The sequence below is a fragment of the Dunckerocampus dactyliophorus genome, chromosome 21 (assembly GCF_027744805.1).
Source record: "Dunckerocampus dactyliophorus isolate RoL2022-P2 chromosome 21, RoL_Ddac_1.1, whole genome shotgun sequence".
NCBI classification, from domain to species: domain Eukaryota; kingdom Metazoa; phylum Chordata; class Actinopteri; order Syngnathiformes; family Syngnathidae; genus Dunckerocampus; species Dunckerocampus dactyliophorus.
The window spans coordinates 17,268,952-17,287,805 of record NC_072839.1 but is presented as its reverse complement, the minus strand read 5'-3'; the positions used below and the strand labels follow the sequence as shown (position 1 = coordinate 17,287,805).

General features: G+C 42.1%; 1 protein-coding gene across 10 annotated transcripts in view; it reads left to right on the top strand.

Moving 5' to 3' along the window:
- The window catches only part of svila (supervillin a), a 68,963-nt gene extending 50,969 nt beyond the window's left edge, over positions 1 to 17,994 (top strand). For 5 of the 10 annotated variants that reach the window (XM_054765290.1, XM_054765283.1, XM_054765288.1 and 2 more), the window contains 20 exons: positions 16 to 102; positions 868 to 1,039; positions 1,814 to 1,986; positions 3,807 to 3,962; positions 4,282 to 4,418; positions 6,212 to 6,359; positions 6,453 to 6,598; positions 6,666 to 6,841; positions 9,509 to 9,638; positions 9,706 to 9,985; positions 10,057 to 10,211; positions 10,276 to 10,384; positions 10,725 to 10,932; positions 10,998 to 11,131; positions 13,446 to 13,601; positions 13,921 to 14,064; positions 14,150 to 14,271; positions 14,509 to 14,664; positions 15,513 to 15,533; positions 16,866 to 17,993. In XM_054765290.1, the coding sequence (XP_054621265.1) occupies positions 16 to 102; positions 868 to 1,039; positions 1,814 to 1,986; positions 3,807 to 3,962; positions 4,282 to 4,418; positions 6,212 to 6,359; positions 6,453 to 6,598; positions 6,666 to 6,841; positions 9,509 to 9,638; positions 9,706 to 9,985; positions 10,057 to 10,211; positions 10,276 to 10,384; positions 10,725 to 10,932; positions 10,998 to 11,131; positions 13,446 to 13,601; positions 13,921 to 14,064; positions 14,150 to 14,271; positions 14,509 to 14,664; positions 15,513 to 15,533; positions 16,866 to 16,952 (2,897 nt within the window). In that variant the 3' untranslated portion in view covers positions 16,953 to 17,993. Of the gene's footprint in view, positions 1 to 15; positions 103 to 867; positions 1,040 to 1,813; positions 1,987 to 3,806; positions 3,963 to 4,281; positions 4,419 to 6,211; positions 6,360 to 6,452; positions 6,599 to 6,665; positions 6,842 to 9,508; positions 9,639 to 9,705; positions 9,986 to 10,056; positions 10,212 to 10,275; positions 10,385 to 10,724; positions 10,933 to 10,997; positions 11,132 to 13,445; positions 13,602 to 13,920; positions 14,065 to 14,149; positions 14,272 to 14,508; positions 14,665 to 15,512; positions 15,534 to 16,865 lie in introns of all 10 variants that reach the window. The other 5 variants (XM_054765291.1, XM_054765284.1, XM_054765292.1 and 2 more) reach the window with 4 other exon arrangements.
- The last annotated feature ends 860 nt before the right edge of the window (positions 17,995 to 18,854 follow it).

The window sequence follows — 18,854 nt, the reverse complement described above, 5'->3', positions numbered from 1 at the left end:
GTGCTTGCTGTGCAGAGATCACGGCCATGTCAGATTTGAAGCTGGAGTCAGACAGGAAGTTGGATAAGCTGGAGTCGTTCCTTGGCAAGATCAACAATAAAGGTCAGTGTATTTTGTTGTCTCAGCAGGGGGGTCTTCTCTTACTGATGCACTACACTCGGTTCTTTTCCCATCATCTTATCTGGAGTTGCATTTTTAATTGTCAAGGTTTCATCGAACATTTTAGGGTGGCACTCCGAACCCACAAGAAGGCCACGGTCATTTTATATATTTTATTTAAGATGAGATATTTCATTTAATGAAATTATCTTCATTAGCTGTGAGCCAGCGTGTGCTTGGTCTGCCCTGGGCCGTCTCCCAGCTGGGCATGCCCGGACCACCTCTCCAAGGAGGCATCCGGACCGAGCCACCTCAACTGGCTCCTCTCCAGGTGGAGGAGCAGCGGCTCTACTCTGATCTCCTCCCCCTATCTCTTAGGGGGGGTCCAGCCACCCTACGGAGGAAACTCATTTCAGCCGCTTGTATCCCCTATCTCGTTCTTTCGATCACAACCCAAAGGTCATGACCATAGGTGAGGGTGGGAACATGGATGGGGGGAGGGGGGGTAAATTGAGAGCTTTGCCTTCGGCTCAGCTCTCTCTTCACGACGGTCCGCTACAGCGACCGCATTGCTGCAGACGCCGCGCCGATCCGCCTTTCATGAACTTGAACTGCTCCACCTGGGGCAGGACCTCATTCCACCCCGTGGTCAGCTTGTGGTCAAATAGCTGAATATGGACGCTCCCACTGCTTTCTGTGGCATACATGAGCTTGTTGAAGATGGCCTGGATCTATGAAATATATCCTCACTGCTTTTCCACATTGCAGCACTGCCAGACGCCACCATCACGGTCACGGAGAAGAAGGTAAAGGAAGTGATGGCCCTGGAAGACGACATCTTTTCCAACTTCTACCGCCAAGTGGAGGAGCTGCCGTCCACCACCAGCAAGGTGCCACTGGTCGATGACTTTGATGCCATCTTTGGGCCGCAGCTTCCCAAGTAAGCAGTGACTGGTGCAGGTCTTAAGTCTTGATAAATGATAGTTAGATTTGTATGGAATGGACCCCTGCATGCTCACCATTCAGCATTGGCCACCCCATAGCCATTCAGCATTGGCCACCCCACAGCCATTCAGTATTGGCCACCCCACAGCCATTCAGTATTGGCCACCCCACAAACTTGCAGATTTTTCAGAAATTGCTTTTTTTCTTTTGTTTTCAAAAAACATCTCATTCACCATACGTGGGTAATAATCTATAAATAATACACATACACGGCATACATGCACCACTGTTAAAATGTGCTTCACATGTTTTTCCTGCAAGTGTTGAGATTTCTCACTTTGTTCGGCAGTCCTTGAATGCACCATAGTTGTGTGCTGTGACTGCTTCCATGTGCTGATGGATCATATTCCGTTACCATTGAGTAGCGGTGCGTAGGTATACATTTCATACTGTAAATGTGTTTTAAGAAGTGTGTGAGACATATTTCCAAATTAAACCTGGATCGTGTGGCAATTAAAGAGAGAAGGGGAGGGTTCTGGAGCTGAATCTAATCCAATAATTAGATCTCTCACTTTTATTACCAAAGTTGATCCAAAATCGGAGGTGAACATACCAGCAAGAGGGTTTGATGGTGGTGGGGGGTCGGATGTATCAATTACTCGCTTTTTTGTGCCATTTGCTGTGAAAAGCGGGGATCTATTGTATGTATGTCTATATGTATGTATGAATACGCTTGCTGCGTGTACTGATGACCTCTGGCTTACCTTAGGTTGACGTCGGAGATGGTGCAGCACAAGAGAGCTGTGCGGCCGACACGTAAAACAGCGGCGTCTAAGAACCCAGTGAAGATGCTCGCTGCCAGAGAGGACATCAGACATGAATACACGGAACAACGCCTCAACGTCGGCCTGCTGGAAAGCAGGAGGATGAAAGCAGAAAGAGGTGAGCATACCACATATATTCCCTTTATTAGCTCATTCCCTTTATTAGCTCATACTGCATGTTATCTTTATTAGCTGTGTTATCTTTATTAGCTCATACTGTATGTTATCTTTATTAGCTCATTCCCTTTATTAGTTCATACTGCCTGTTATCTTTATTAGCTGTGTTATCTTTATTAGCTCATACTGCATGTTATCTTTATTAGCTGTGTTATCTTTATTAGCTCATACTGTATGTTATCTTTATTAGCTCATTCCCTTTATTAGCTCATACTGCATGTTATCTTTATTAGCTCATACTGCATGTTATCTTTATTAGCTCATTCCCTTTATTAGCTCATTCTGCATGTTATCTTTATTAGCTGTGTTATCTTTATTAGCTCATACTGTATGTTATCTTTATTAGCTCATTCCCTTTATTAGTTCATACTGCCTGTTATCTTTATTAGCTGTGTTATCTTTATTAGCTCATACTGCATGTTATCTTTATTAGCTGTGTTATCTTTATTAGCTCATACTGTATGTTATCTTTATTAGCTGTGTTATCTTTATTAGCTCATACTGCATGTTATCTTTATTAGCTCATTCCCTTTATTAGCTCATACTGCATGTTATCTTTATTAGCTGTGTTATCTTTATTAGCTCATACTGTATGTTATCTTTATTAGCTCATTCCCTTTATTAGTTCATACTGCCTGTTATCTTTATTAGCTGTGTTATCTTTATTAGCTCATACTGCATGTTATCTTTATTAGCTGTGTTATCTTTATTAGCTCATACTGTATGTTATCTTTATTAGCTCATTCCCTTTATTAGCTCATACTGCATGTTATCTTTATTAGCTCATACTGCATGTTATCTTTATTAGCTCATTCCCTTTATTAGCTCATACTGCATGTTATCTTTATTAGCTCATACTGCATGTTATCTTTATTAGCTCATACTGCATGTTATCTTTATTAGCTCATTCCCTTTATTAGCTCATTCTGCATGTTATCTTTATTAGCTGTGTTATCTTTATTAGCTCATACTGTATGTTATCTTTATTAGCTGTGTTATCTTTATTAGCTCATACTGCATGTTATCTTTATTAGCTGTGTTATCTTTATTAGCTCATACTGTATGTTATCTTTGGTCATACTGTATGTTGACTCAATGCTCTTTAACTTCTAGTGCAGAACTTATGGTATTTTTGTAGTGATGCTTGGGTTAATGTTTGTCATTGGTAGTGGTTCACTTTGGTAGGCATTGGTTTGACATGAGTGACTTGTGCTGCTGGTGTGAAATTGTTTACTAACAACTACCACTTTAGTGTAACGCTACATACCTCGGTTTTTAAGGTCATGCTCGGGTTCATTTTGGGTACAGAAAGGGAACAAAATTAAAAACAAAACTGCTTAACTTTGGTGTGAAAAGCTGTGAGCCTTCTTTTTGAGATGCAAATGAACTTCAGACTGTGCATCTGAAGAAACTGCTCTTGTATCAGGGTTGTTGGTCTCTCCAATGTGGAGGTCATCACACTCCTCACATCACTGCGCTGCAGAACCAACATTGCTGAGTTTGCTTGTCAGGATTTAGTCTTTGTGGTGAAGCAGCTTTTGTCTGAGGGAGAAAGTACTTCTGAGTTTCAAAGCAGCCACGTACGAGACCACCACATTCTGTCTCCTCGCTTGTCTGACAGCAATGAATCAACTCACTTGAGTGGATGTTTATTGCAGTCTTGCTGTGTAAGGCCATCAGTGATGAAGCTTGTACAGGGTACGTAGAGTATATTCAGGATGTGTACTCTTCATTCTTTCAAGTGTCTTTTTTCCACCACAGCCAACAAGAAGAGCAGTTTATCTGACGTGGCCTTGGCTGGTCTCGCCAGCACGGAGAACTTTGGTAGCGTCAACCTACGCAGTGTGGACATCTCTGAGCAGACATCCAACAACAGCGCCGTGCCCTACAAGAAAGTCATGCTCTTGCATGTCAAAGGTCAGTGTCTCCTACGGGGTCTTCCTGGAATCAACACCAACCTGAACGTCCACCAACTGACCAACTGCAACACAATGTGCTCCACGACAACCCGCCACAGGACACACACTGCTTACATCTTTCCCTACCAGCCAGTCCACTTGATTTATGAGCGAGGGCCAACAGGTAGTGCAAGTCGGGGTGGTTGTCATGTGACAGTCATGTGACTGGTCAGGATGTATTTGAATGCTTGCAGCTTTTCATTCCTTTTTGGGATGATGTGCAACAGACAAAGAGGCAATAACCAAATATTGCATGTGCTTTGTGTGTCGGACGCCAGGTCGACGACACATCCAGACCAGGCTAGTGGAGCCCAGAGCGTCGTCCTTGAACAGCGGCGACTGCTTCCTGCTCATCACGCCGCAGCACTGCTTCGTCTGGATGGGAGAGTTTGCTAACGTCATCGAGAAGAACAAGGTGGGACTCAAAGCAAAAGCAAATGTTTTGGAGGAGCCATCCACACACGTGTGGACGAAACAGCAGCTTTGTTTCGTACGCGTGGATGAGGAGGAGGGGGAGGCAGTGGTGGCTCTGGAGGAAGCTTGGGAAGGAAAAGTGTGGCTTTTCTTTGTTTCATTCTGTGCGTGCGTGCGTGCGTGCGCATGTGTCATTTGCTGGCCTCTGATTGGCTAAAATATCGGCTGACCTGAGTCTTACACAAAAGAAGTGACGGTGATTACTTTAAGTACACTTGTGTGTATACTGTATTAATATACATGATATGTTTTATTTGTCAGTTTGTCATTCCTTCAATTATTGAACACATTTTTAAATAACTATTTTTAAATTCATTTTAATATTGATATACAGTATATGCATTTGTTTCATATATTCAATATTTCAAGTCTTCTAATTATGCAACTATTTTAAAATTATTTTTTTAATGTAATTTTTATATGTTGGTAGCAATACTGTATTCATATATATATATATATATATATATATATATATATATATATATATATATATATACACTCCTGATCAAAATCTTAAGGCCAGTTGAAAAATGGCTAGAATGATCATGTTGCACATTTGGATCTTAATGAGGTTTTAAGTAGAGCTACAATATGCAAAAGCAAGAAGGGGGGGTGAGACAAAAAACATTTTGAAAAAGTCATTTATTGTAAACAACAATTCAACTGAAATAGGCTGTTTATCAGCTTATTTTGAGTTGTATGTATATATGTATGTATGTATATATGTGTATATATATATATGTGTGTGTGTGTGTGTACGTATATATGTGTATGTATATATGTGTGTATATATATATATATATGTGTGTGTGTATGTATATATGTGTATGTATGTACAGTATGTGTATATATATATATATATATATGTGTGTGTGTATGTATATATGTGTATGTATATATGTATGTATGTGTATATATATATATATATACGTATATATGTATGTATGTGTATATATATATATATATACACATGTATGTATGTATGTATGTGTATATATATATATATATACACATGTATGTATGTATGTATGTATTTATATATGTATGTATATATGTATATATGTATGTATATGTATATATATGTATGTATATGTATATATATGTATGTACTGTATATGTGTGTGTATGTATGTATATATGTATATGTGTATGTATGTGTATATATATATGTATATATGTATGTGTATATATATGTATGTATATATGTACAGGTATATATGTATATGTATACAGTATATATGTATTTATGTATGTATATATATATATATGTATGTACTGTATATGTAAGTCTGTATACACTATGTACTGTATATGTATAGTATATTTCAATTCATAAAATTATTGTAACATTTTTGGATGATGAATAATTAAATTAGTTTTCATTTGTTTAAAAATTGAATTTTATTACTAACTCAATTCAGCGTTTTTGCTGTAATTAATATGTATATTATATATGTAGACTTTTGGGACACCCTGTAGATGTTAACCCAAATAATCGTAATTCGTTCTATTGTTTGGCCTTTAAAATAGAAAAAGATGCTAAAAGGTGCAGAAGGTACTCGTACTTGTTGCTGCGTCTGAGTGAGATTGTTACGTACGTGCAGCACAGGACAAGGTGGGACAGCCGTGGTCGAGTAGAAGTCTATATAAGACTGGAGCGATGAAATGTACCGTATGTTTGCACACTTTGCTAACATTGTTGACATGTTGGCATTTTTGTTTTCCTGCTTTCAGGCTTCAGAGTTGGCCAACTTCATCCAGAGCAAGAAAGATCTGGGTTGCCGTGCCCACTACGTGCAGGTCCTTGAAGAGGGCGTTGACCCTCAAAGCCACGCTGCCAAGGAGTTCTGGGAGATCCTGGGAGGCCATGCCACTTCCCAGTGTAAGAGATATAGAACTATACATACTGTATACATATATACATATACTGTATAGATTTAGCAATATGAAAATACTTGTCTTTTCGTGAGTATAGCGGCGGGAACACCAGATGAAGACGAGCTTTACGAGGGTGCCATCGTTGAGACCAACTGTATTTACCGACTGGTGGACAACAAACTGGTGCCAGATGACGACTTTTGGGCCAAGATACCTCGCTGTTCTTTACTCAAACCGAAGGAGGTCGGATGTCACAAGTCACAAGCAAAGGTGTGCGTGGCCTCTCAACATCTTGCTGTTGTGTGTGCAGGTTCTGGTGTTTGACTTTGGCAGTGAGATGTACATCTGGCACGGGAAGGAAGTCACGCTGGCACAGAGGAAGGTGGCCTTCCAGTTGGCCAAACACCTGTGGAACGGAACATTCGATTACACAAACTGTGATATCAACCCCCTGGATCCAGGAGAGTGCAACCCGCTCATTCCCAAGTATGGAAACGCATGCCCAACTATACATATACCCTTTTTCACCACTACAAGTCCCTGCGGAGTACAAATCACATCAGTCAACATCAGGAAGAGAAAAAAAACATCCTTAAGTCCCACTAGACTATAAATCACATTTCTATACAATTGTCCCTAACAATATGGCACTTGGATTGTCCCTCCCTCGCTATGTTGCACTTTAGAACTAAAATACTAATACGAGGCATTCGGAAGAGGCATTGAAACTGTGAATGTAATATTCTACATTAGCCACTAGGTGTCAGTGATTGTTAGGTGAGGAACAACAGGCTTTTATAGCATAAATTATCTCACAAGAGACACAATAATAAGAAGATAAAGATTCATAATGAGAATAATAACACAGGCTGCTGTTGCTCCGTAACCCACAAGGTAAAACTCAACTCTAAATTTGTGACATCGCTTCCTGTCCTCCACACATCCGGAACACATTTACTACAACGCCGTTTTTTTATGTCTTTAATCTTTTCGGCACGGTGGTCTAGTGGTTAGCATGTTGGCCACACAGTCTGGAGATGGGAAGACCTGGGTTCGATTCTCCCCTGGGCATTTCTGTGTGGAGTTTGCATGTTCTCCCCGTGTGTGTGGGGGTTTTCTGGGTACTCCGGTTTCCTCCCACATTCCAAAAACATGCATGTTAGCTTCATTGGATACTCTAAATTGTCCATAGGTATGAATGTGAGTGTTTGTCTATATGTGCCCTGCCATTGGCTGGACACCAGTCCAGGGTGTACCCCGCCTGTCGCCCCAAGTCAGCTGGGATAGGCTCCAGCATGCCCCCGCGACCCTAATGAGGATAAGCAGCATAGAAGATGGATGGATGTCTTATTTTCTCTTACTATGTCTACTATGTTGGGTAATACAAATGTAAAGATGACTATAGGGGTGTTATTCCATGTCTAGAGGGCTCTAATAATGTTAAAACATTTCTACAAGGTGATAAACAGGTTTTCACCAAGGTTTTTCCTTGTGAGAGCTACTTTTAGAAAATGAAAATGGCCACGAGCTCATTTTTGTAGAAATGATTTTCATAGCTTATTTCAACCCAAACAAAGCGAATATGCTTGTTTTACCAGAACATGAACAAAATGCTGGTGTCCACAACTCACATGTTGTATTTCACAATGCATTTCTTTCTACTGTTCTTTCATTATTAACTGAACACCTGAATGAAAAGCAGGCTTGCGGGCACCTCATGTGGTCGTGGGGGCCCGCGGGCACCACGTTGGTGACCCATGATATAGGGTATATTATTAGCATGTATAAGTGTACACTAGGTCCCCAACTTATGAACACAATTGGTTCCAGATGACCGTTCTTATGTCGATTTGTTCTTAAGTAGGGGAAAAGGTAGTATTAGCAATGATATAGGTACTACATGTACGTGTATGCATATACAGTATATGTGTATGTATGTAAATATGAGTTTGGATGCAGTAGTAATATTAAACCAGGATAATTAATGAAAAAAACAATAATAAAAGTGATATAATAATACGTAATGATAAATGTTATTTACCTTTGAAGAGGAGTGGTCGAGCATACGTCGTGGAGAAGGAGGAGTTATTGGAAAAAAAGGACAAATGGTGGTGGTGGTTAGACTCTTCTAAAAGAGGTAGTGTTCTGTGGGTGGTGTAGAATTAAGCAGCCCTATTAACTCTTCATAAACTTTAATCACGCGCTCTGTCCGGGTTGTATCATTTAGCTTTCCATTTAGCTTTATCTCCCCAGCGTCTAACTCTTCCTCTGTGTGGTCCCATTAGCTCTAACGCTTCCTGTGTTGGTCCCATTAGCAGTGTCACAGTGCCCTCTACTGGTCAAGCATGTGCAGTAGCAGTATAAATACTGATTGAGCGACTACAAGGCAAAATAAAATAAAATATAGACCGGTCGGCTTGTGTTTGTAACCGTGAATGTTCATTAGTCGGGTGTTCGTAAGTTGGGGACCTACATAGGGTATATTAGCATGTATAAGGGTATATAGGGTATGTTAGCATGTATAAGGGTATATTGGGTATATTAGCATGTATAAGTGTGTATAGGGTATATTAGCATGTATAAGTGTACATATTAGCATGTATAAGTGTATATATTAGCATGTATAAGTGTATATAGGGTATATTAGCATGTATAAGTGTATATATTAGCATGTATAAGTGTATATATGGGGTATATAAGCATGCATAAGTGTATATATTAGCATGTATAAGTGTATATAGGGTATATTAGCATGAATAAGTGTATATATTAGCATGTATAAGTGTATATATGGGGTATATAAGCATGCATAAGTGTATATATTAGCATGTATAAGTGTATATAGGGTATATTAGCATGAATAAGTGTATATATTAGCATGTATAAGTGTATATATGGGGTATATAAGCATGCATAAGTGTATATATTAGCATGTATAAGTGTATATAGGGTATATTAGCATGTATAAGTGTATATAGGGTATATTAGCATGTATAAGTGTATATATTAGCATGTATAAGTGTATATAGGGTATATTAGCATGTATAAGTGGCAGGACCATACAAACAATGAGAACAAGTGTGACCTGTATTTGTGAAAATATGCTATGATCGCTGTGATCCATGAACATGTCATCATCTTCATGTCATGTAGGAAAGGACAGGGTCGTCCTGACTGGGCCGTGTTTGGCAGACTGACCCATCACAATGAAACCACCTTGTTCAAGGAGAAGTTCTTGGACTGGAGCGAATGCAGGAGAACATCCAGCAGCAGCAACCCCAAGGTGTGCTAGAGTTGCACGTGCAGTAAGAGAGGTGTGCTCAGCTCATACTTCACTCTACCCATCCCAGGAGCGGCCCACTCCAGATCAGCCCCGTGCATACGACGCCGCCCTCATGATGCCCATCCACCAGCTGCCCGCCTGCACCGTCGTAGACGGCCTGAACGTGGGTAGGGGGTACGGGCTGGTGGAGGGGGAGGACCGGCGGTGCTACGAAGTCCGCACGCTGGCCGTGGAGGTCTGGCACATCCTGGAGTTTGACTACAGTCGCCTACCGTGCCAGAGCATCGGCCAGTTCCATGAGGGAGACGCCTACGTGGTGAAGTGGAAGTACACGGTCAGCACCGCAGGTCGGTACCACGCGCACGCTGACTGACTTCCTGTCATGTCTGCAATGTTTTATTATTCATGTTCCTGTCAGTCGGGAAGCGGCAGAACCCGGATCAGGTCAAGATGGCGGGGCCCGGGAAAGAGAAATGCTGCTATTTCTTCTGGCAGGGACGCAATTCCACAGTCAGCGAGAAAGGAACGTCGGCGCTCATGACCGTCGAACTGGATGAGGAGCGAGGGGCTCAGGTGTGTTTTTCTTGGCAGGTGTTCTTCCAAATGCCTGCTGACTTGCGTCCACTTGCTTCCATAGATTCAAGTCCTGCAGGGAAAAGAACCTCCGTGTTTCCTGCAGTGCTTCCAAGGAGGCATGATCATCCATGCAGGGAAGAGAGGAGAAGAAGAGCAGGAGAACTCACAGAGTAAATTAACACAACCACAACATGAGCTACACCTCCCCACTCTATTCATTGCTGACGTTATCATGTCAAATCGCAACACTTCCCCACACCTCTAGCCAACATGGTCATTGGGAACACAAAGAAGTCAATAAAAAACTTTTATTAATTATTGAATGAAATAAATCGATGAAGTATGTCATTTATTGTTTTCTCTATGATTTGAAACCAACAAAAAGAGTAACATCAATATGTGCATTCAATATTTTCAAACCACTTAGTTGGCACTCATTAGATTGTGCCAGTGTACCTAATGAAATGTCCATGAGTTTCAGTGCAAACGGGGTTTCCCCTAACCTGGCAGGTGACTGGCGGCTGTACTGCGTGCGAGGGGAGGTTGAGCTGGAGAGCCATCTAGTGGAGGTGGTGTGCCACTGCAGCAGCCTGCGCTCCAGAGTCTGCTTGGTGCTGCTGAGCGTCGGCCAGGCCCTCATCTACCTGTGGCACGGCTGCAAGGCGCAGGAGCACACGCGGCGGGTGGCTCACGCCGCCACCAGCAGGATCCAAGAACAGTGAGTACAAGCGGAAGACAGGAAGTCTTGTGCACGTCAGTCAGTCACACAGCTTCTCTGTGCAGTTGTCCTCTAGAAGCAGGCCTTCACAGCAGCAGCAAGGTGACCGTACGGGAATGTGATGAGGGAGCAGAGCCTTTGGGATTCTGGGAAGCCCTCGGCAGGAGAGACAGGAAAGCGTACGACTGCATGCTGCAAGGTGGGTGAAAGCCGCCTCACACGACGCTCAATCTTAATGGCAGCAACGCTGTTAGACTGCATTCAAGATTCAAGAGTTTTATTGTCATGTGCACAGTAAAACAGCAGTTCTACTATGCAATGAAATTCTTATTCTGTTCATTCTCCCAAGAAAAGAAAGAAAACACAAGAAAATGAATAAGAACATAAGAAACATAAATACCAATAAATTAAGCAACAACAACAGAAGAGACATTAATACAGATAAATAATACAAATAAATAAATAAATAAAGTGCTATGAGTGTGTGGCGTGCGGCGTGTGTGAGTGCTTCTTTGAGAAGCCTGATGGCCTGTGGGTAAAAGCTGTTTGCCAGCATCGCCTTAGGTTTGTTATCTTTAGTGCTTCCGAATTAGTCTGGGGAACCATGGCTCAATTTGACAGTTGAACGTACCAGGAAGCATACCCCCACTCAGCTTGTAGCAAACCCTCGTCTTCTCGGCGCTTCTGTGATGTTTGTTAGCGTATTAGCGTGATGACATGTCCATCACTGCAAAACACACAACGTCCACTTTCACACTGTTGGAAGGATTGCCACCATGACTTTTGGGCATTTAAAAATAGCTTTGCAAATCGTCGCCACCAACGGCTTCAGTATTAAAAGATAAGAAAATCTATTATAATGCTAGACAAATGGAATAATAATGTATATTTGACAAAAGCCTTTGATACAATTAATCACAATATCCAAATAGCAAAACTAGAAAGCTATGGAATCAGAGGAATAGCTTTGAACTGGGTTAAAAGCTACTTAGCGGACGGGAAGCAACATGTGAAGCTAGGAGAATAAACTGTACATCTGCCAGCTTGAAGGTACCATGGGGCGTACCCCAAGGATCAATACTGGGACCAAAACTGTTTAATCTATATATAAACGACATCTGTAAAGTTGCAAAGGACTTGAAGTTGGTGTTATTTGCAGACGATACAAGCGCATTCTGCTGTGGAGATAGCACGCAGGAACTCGTGGAGAAAACCACAGGGGAATGAACTAAATAGTAAGAGTAATAATAGACTGTCCCTAAACCTAAGGAAACCTAAAATAATGCTATTCGGTAAGTGCAATAATGATACACGTGCGCAAATACAAATTGAAGGCACAGACGTTGACAGGGTAAACAAAAATCAATTTCTTGGGGTCACATTAGATAATAATATGAACTGGAAATCTCACATTAAAATATACAACATAAAGTGGTGGGAAATACCTCAATACTAAATATAGCAAAATTCATTCGAGACCAAAAATCACTGCATACTCTCTACTGCTCTGGTGTTAGCATATCTAACCTATTGTGCAGCGATATGGGAAACAACTGTAAAGGTACACTACACTCATTAACCACGCTACAGAGAAGGGCAGTTAGGATGATCCATGATGCCGCTTACAGGGAACATACAAACCCTTTATTCCTAAAATCAGTTATTCCAATTTGCTATCAATCAATCAATCATTTATCAATCAGCTAAAATGATGCATAAAGCAAACTATAACATGTTACCCAAAACATAAAAGATTCTTCTCCACAAAAGAGGAGAAATATGATCTTAGGAACAAATGAAAGCTAACACTTCTATGCACGGACGACACTAAAAGCCTTCAGCATTTCTGTGTGTGGAATCCAGTTGTGGAACGGATGAAGCAAGGAACTCAAACTATGCACCAAAATGAGCCATTTCAAGAAACAGCACAAGCAGTTGATGTTTCTAAAGTAGAAGGAAGAAGACACCTGAACCACCGGGCACGTACAATGCTACGTCTAACAAACCCTTCATTTTCGGTGGGTCCCTTGTCTGTACTCACTCACCACCACACTGAGCCTGTGTCAGCTATTCCATCAGCTCGTATCCATTTCTTACCATCAGGTCTGTTGTACATTGATAAATGTATTGGGGTAGGATTACATAAGCTTTGCTTCTCCCTACTCCTTCTTGGACATGTGGAAGTGTGAACTGTGTAATGTGCTGAGCTCCACTCTACTGTGTGTGCATGTTCAAGATGAAGTAAACCATATAATAATAATAATAATAATAATGATAATTCCATAGCTATGAATGTGAGCATGAATGCTTGTTTGTCTCTAGGTGCCCTGCCATTGGCAGGCGACCAGCCGAGGGTGGGATAGGCTCCAGCATACCCCCGCTACCCTAATGAGGATTAAACATCATAGAAAAAAAATGAATAATCAAATAATCCCACAGGTGTTATTTTATCCATGTGTGACCTTGGAAGATGATGAAGGGGACGTCACCTTTATTGACCTTCTGATCCTCAGACCCTGGCAAGTTCAACTTCACGCCTCGTCTCTACCAGCTGAGCAGCATTTCGGGGGCGTTTGCTGCTGTGGAGTTTGTGTACCCCGCCAGAGAGCCCAAGCAGGTCAACTCCATGCCCTTCCTGCAGGAAGATCTTTATTCTGCATCCCAGCCTGGTACACTCACATGCCTGCACTCATGTGCCTTAATGGGGGGGGCGCAGGGTAATAGGTATGAGTGGTTGCAGATGTTATCTAAGCTGACATGAGGCACATTCTGCGTATTTGATGGTTTTCATTGTGAACACGCTGCATGTATCACTTTCGAGGCTAGTTCTATGAAATGTGGTCCTTCTGTTGTAAGTTCCATCATCCACTTTATTGCAAGGTTTGTAGAAGACATTTGACTCTTTGGTGCCATCACAACCACATCCTGTACATTTTTGGACTGTGAAGCATCCAGTACGAATATATGATGTTGTGTTCCCACCCCCAGCGTTGTTCTTGGTGGATAACCACCATGAGGTGTACCTGTGGCAGGGCTGGTGGCCTCAGAACAGCGAAAGCACCGGCTCAGCCCGAATACGTTGGGACTTGGACAGGAAGTGTGCCATGGAGACGGTGCTGCAGTACTCTAAGGGTACTCCCCCTCAAATACTACTACTACTGTTACTACCTCTACTACTACTGCTAATGTACTGTTGCTATTTGTTTGTATTCCACAGAAAAGAATGGAAAAAAGCCCCCGAAGGCGTATCTGATCCACGCCGGGCTGGAGCCGCTCACCTTCACCAACATGTTCCCCAGCTGGGAGCACCGAGAGGACATCGCTGAGATCACTGAGCGGGTGTGTCTGCGCACACACACACACACACACACACACACACACACACACACACACACACACACACACTAGTGTACAAAACAACACATCCAAAGTGCAGCACAGCCCATCAGGAAGCCATTAGCCTTATTGATTTCTTTCTAATTCCATTTATCAGACACACACTTGTGCTTTTATAGCCTTTGACCTTCAAGTGTGTGTGCGTGTGTGTGTGTGTGTGTGTGTGTCTGTGTCTGTCAGGAGGCAGAGGTGTGTAACCAGATCATTCTAGTGGAAGATGTGCTGGCCAGACTGTGTCAGACTACATACCCTCTGGATGATCTCCTCGCCCGGCCGCTGCCAGAGGGTGTGGACCCTCTCCGCCTGGAGGTCTACCTGTCGGACGAGGACTTTCAGGTGTGCACTTTGCGTGTTTTTTCAACATTTCTTCCAAATGGGTGGCCTGAACAAGTTGTATGAAGGCAAGAAGGAAGGAGAGAAGAAGTATTGTTGACATAGCGAGTAGGAAGAGTGCAGGCTTGTGTCTTTGGTTCTAAGGAGAACCGTCACAGGCGAGGGAACACATCACATTCATGCTTGGGGTGAAAGGCGGTGCAGCATGATGACACAGCCACGCTTCATTTCCAATACGAGTTTTTGAATGACGTCAAACCAGATCAACCATCAATAATATTGGCTGTGGTTTTCAGAGCGTAGAATCTTCTACTTTTTTCTCTGGATGATCCATGATGTTATATTCAGCTTTCTTGAGGAGGACAAAATCATCCATCCATCCATCTTCTATGCCGCTTATCCTGCTTAGGGTCGTGGGGCATGCTGGAGCCTATCCCAGCTGACTTCGGGTGAGAGGCGCGGTACACCCTGGACTGGTGTCCAGCCAATGGCAGGGCACATATAGACAAACAACCATTAACACCTACGGACAATTTAGAGTCTCCAATGAAGCTAACATGCATGTTGCTCTGCAAAAATACACTTCATCACTTCATCACCACATAAAATAAAACAACCAAGGCAAGACAGCAGAGATAAGAAAGGAAAAATTAAACAAATACAATAAGAATAAAGAAATAAATACGGAACAGATCGTACGGACAGATTCATCCATCCATCCACTCATTTCATCCATCCATCCATTGTGACTACGTGGTTTCCCAGTGTGTGTGTGTTGATATCTTTATTTCCTGCTGTGCTAGCATGCTGCTTCCATCTTCTTATCTTGTTTGTGTTGTGTTGTTGTGCAGGGCGTGGGGGCTGATGGGAAGGTGAGTGGTCGGACATCAGCATGGATGATGAAGCGTCCTCGCTAACTCTTCATGACTTCTTCCACAGCCTTGATCATCTTTGTTAGCATGTCAACACTCAGCATCCATCAGCTTTACGCCAAACTCAGTCTCCATCTCCATCATGACTCTCTATTGGCACACTCACACACTTACACGTAATCTTTGCAGTGCGTAAGTGTGCACTTGCATACTTACACTTAAGCACTCCATATACTAAGTGTGCACTTCCATACTTAGACTTGCATAAGTGCCTTGACACTGCGTTGTAGAGAACATGTAGTATCCAGATGGTACACTCAACACGCCCCCAATGGTGAGTGTGCGGTGATGGACACTTGCCACCCTCACTAGTCGCCATCTCAGCTACGTAGGTAAAGGGGAGGGACTAAGTCTCCCTTAAGAAGGAGCGAAGAAGAAGACAAATACGGAAAAGACCACTAGCAGTGTACTGAACTGTAGATCCCTGCTATTTGTGATGGTTTCATTGTGGGACCACCAGAAAATGCCAACCAACCACCGCTAATTCATAGACTCATTTTGACACACAGCTCACTCCTCCCCTCCAAACCCTCCTGCTTGCATGATGTTGACTCCTCCGATTTTGGATGAACATTTGCAATAAAAGTGTCTGTTTTAATTTAACCTGTGCAGCAGCGGTACGAGTACGCTGTACATGTCACCTGCTCTATCGCGCGCAGTCAACACCCCTTTTCATATGATTTGGTTTGCATTGAAAATGTCACATTTTTTCCATTTTAGTAGAATGTTGCACATAACAAAGCAGTGTGTGTGTGTGTGTTTGTGTGTGTGTGTTTGCACGGACTGGAGTGGCCAAACAAAGCACCCTATCCTATGTGTTGCTGATTCACTAACTGCATTTTTTTTATTGTGTAAGGCTACTAAATAACCCTCCATGGGGCCAAAGTAAGTTGCAAGTAGCAATTTAATGTAGAAGGTGAGAAACGTGATTGGATTCCATCTCAGCAGGATGTGTGGGCAGCCTGCGTCACCGATGGGTTCCACGCATTCCTCATGTAGAATAGTTTCCCACGGTTTCATCAAACGTATTCATTTTTGGCTGTCTACCGGATGAATCGGATGTAGTTGATTTCTGATGTGAGATTGCCTCAGCTTTCCTATGTTTCAATTTTCATCAGACCTTTTGGAAGGAATTAATGAGCAAAACGGTTATTTATTGTTGGCTGTAAAGGTACTAAGTAGGTACACAGTGTACAGTATATTCTACATTTGAGGTCCAGAGATTGTTGAGATTGTTGTTTGACAGTTTTGGTGCTGGTTTGTGTTCCACAGAAAGGCTTGGAGATGACGAGGGAGGAGTACGGGCGTCTGCCTGCATGGAAGCAAACCAACGTGAAGAAAAGCAAAGGACTTTTCTAGTTTCACGTTCTTTCATGTTTTCCTGCTTTTCCTGCTTGAGAGACTCAGGACTTGGCTGTCCTGAGTCCACCTCGACGTGGAGACACCAGAGGATGAAAGGTGTGGCAGCCGTTTGTCGTCTTTGTGTGCTTTGGAGAAGGCGGCGTGCGTGTCTGCGATGAAGCTCCCTTCCAGTCTGCGCGTACATACTCGTGTTTGTGCATCACAGCATCGCTAGTTCTACCCACCCAAGCAGGAAGTCACAGAAAGTGTCCTGGCCGTTGTCACCAAACGCCATTGTTGGCCGTGCTGCAAACATTTCCTACGCATTCAGAATGATGACCTTTATTTGGACGTCATGAGCAACTAAATTCGAATTAGTTGATTTTGGAAAAACTACACTGTATAGTGCCTTGACTTTGTGTACAGTTTCTACACACTTTTTGGGCTAGAAATACCTCAGAAATAAACCCTCAAAGAACCTCCATGTTTGTCATTTTTCAACCAACTGGGAAATCCATGAAAAATCTCAATGGAGCTCCTTCAAACATAAAACGTGATGACGATCCATTTGCTTTTTCCATGGCTTGGCTGGTCCTGTCACTTAGTCACGTGCCATTTACGCAACAAAAATATACTGTATAGTGGTTTCTGGTGACACCTAGTGGCCGCAATAATTCATGATTGAGTTTGTTGTGACGTAGTTATTGAATGAAGAGCATACCAGACGTGTTTTCTTAAGGAATGCTTTCTAATACACTTGTGCCTTGGAGACCCCATGTCTGTAAGTAATGTGCAACTAAAATGACATGATAGCTGTGTGGATTAGAAATGTGTTATTTTAGACACCAGTGTTGTGTCATTAGGACACTAATTATGTCTGGTTTAAAGATTGTAGCTGCTGTGTCAGCCACTGACTAACTAAATACACTTTTATCGCTCTTCTTTCATGAGTCAATACAAAATGTTTTGGTGTTAAAATACAGCTGTTTGATGCATTCCTACACACCGTCATGTCAAGTGGCTTCTTCCACTTCTAACATTTATTAAACAGGTTAGCTTTTATTGGATCCATATTCTTCAAAAATGGGACTTGTTTCAGTTTGTGTCCTTGTTGGTGTAAACATCGCACCCTCCGTCTGGCTTCTTCTTCTTTGGCCAATGTCATGTTGTTAGAAGCGACGCCATGACACTCCTTAAAAAAAAAATTCAAAAAAAGCAAAAATCTCCGATGATAACAACACACAGACTAACAATGTGCTCAGCAGGAATATTGCTTTTCCGTGAGTGACCACGAGAGGCCAGTGTCGTATTAGTTTCTAGCATTTTGGTTGACATCTTGCACAATCTTGCAGCAGAATGCTGAGATGATTTTTTCAAATGGAATAAACACTGAGACGTGATTTGGGGAGCTGAGCTCCAACTGATGGAGACACGTCAGTCACATGACAACCAGGAAAAGAACACAGAGCTTTAGTGAAAACATCTTTCTGTCTTTGTGTTCACCACGCTTCTTTGGTTCCCCGATAAGTTCTGCTGGGCTAAGTACGACCATGGACAGCAGTACTATTTCAATAGACAGCAGTACTATTTCAATAGATAGCAGTACTATTTCAATAGACAGCAGTACTATTTCAATAGATAGCAGTACTATTTCAATAGATAGCAGTACTATTTCAATAGACAGCAGTACTATTTCAATAGATAGCAGTACTATTTCAATAGACAGCAGTACTATTTCAATAGACAGCAGTACTATTTCAATAGATAGCAGTACTATTTCAATAGACAGCAGTACTATTTCAATAGATAGCAGTACTATTTCAATAGATAGCAGTACTATTTCAATAGACAGCAGTACTATTTCAATAGATAGCAGTACTATTTCAATAGACAGCAGTACTATTTCAATAGATAGCAGTA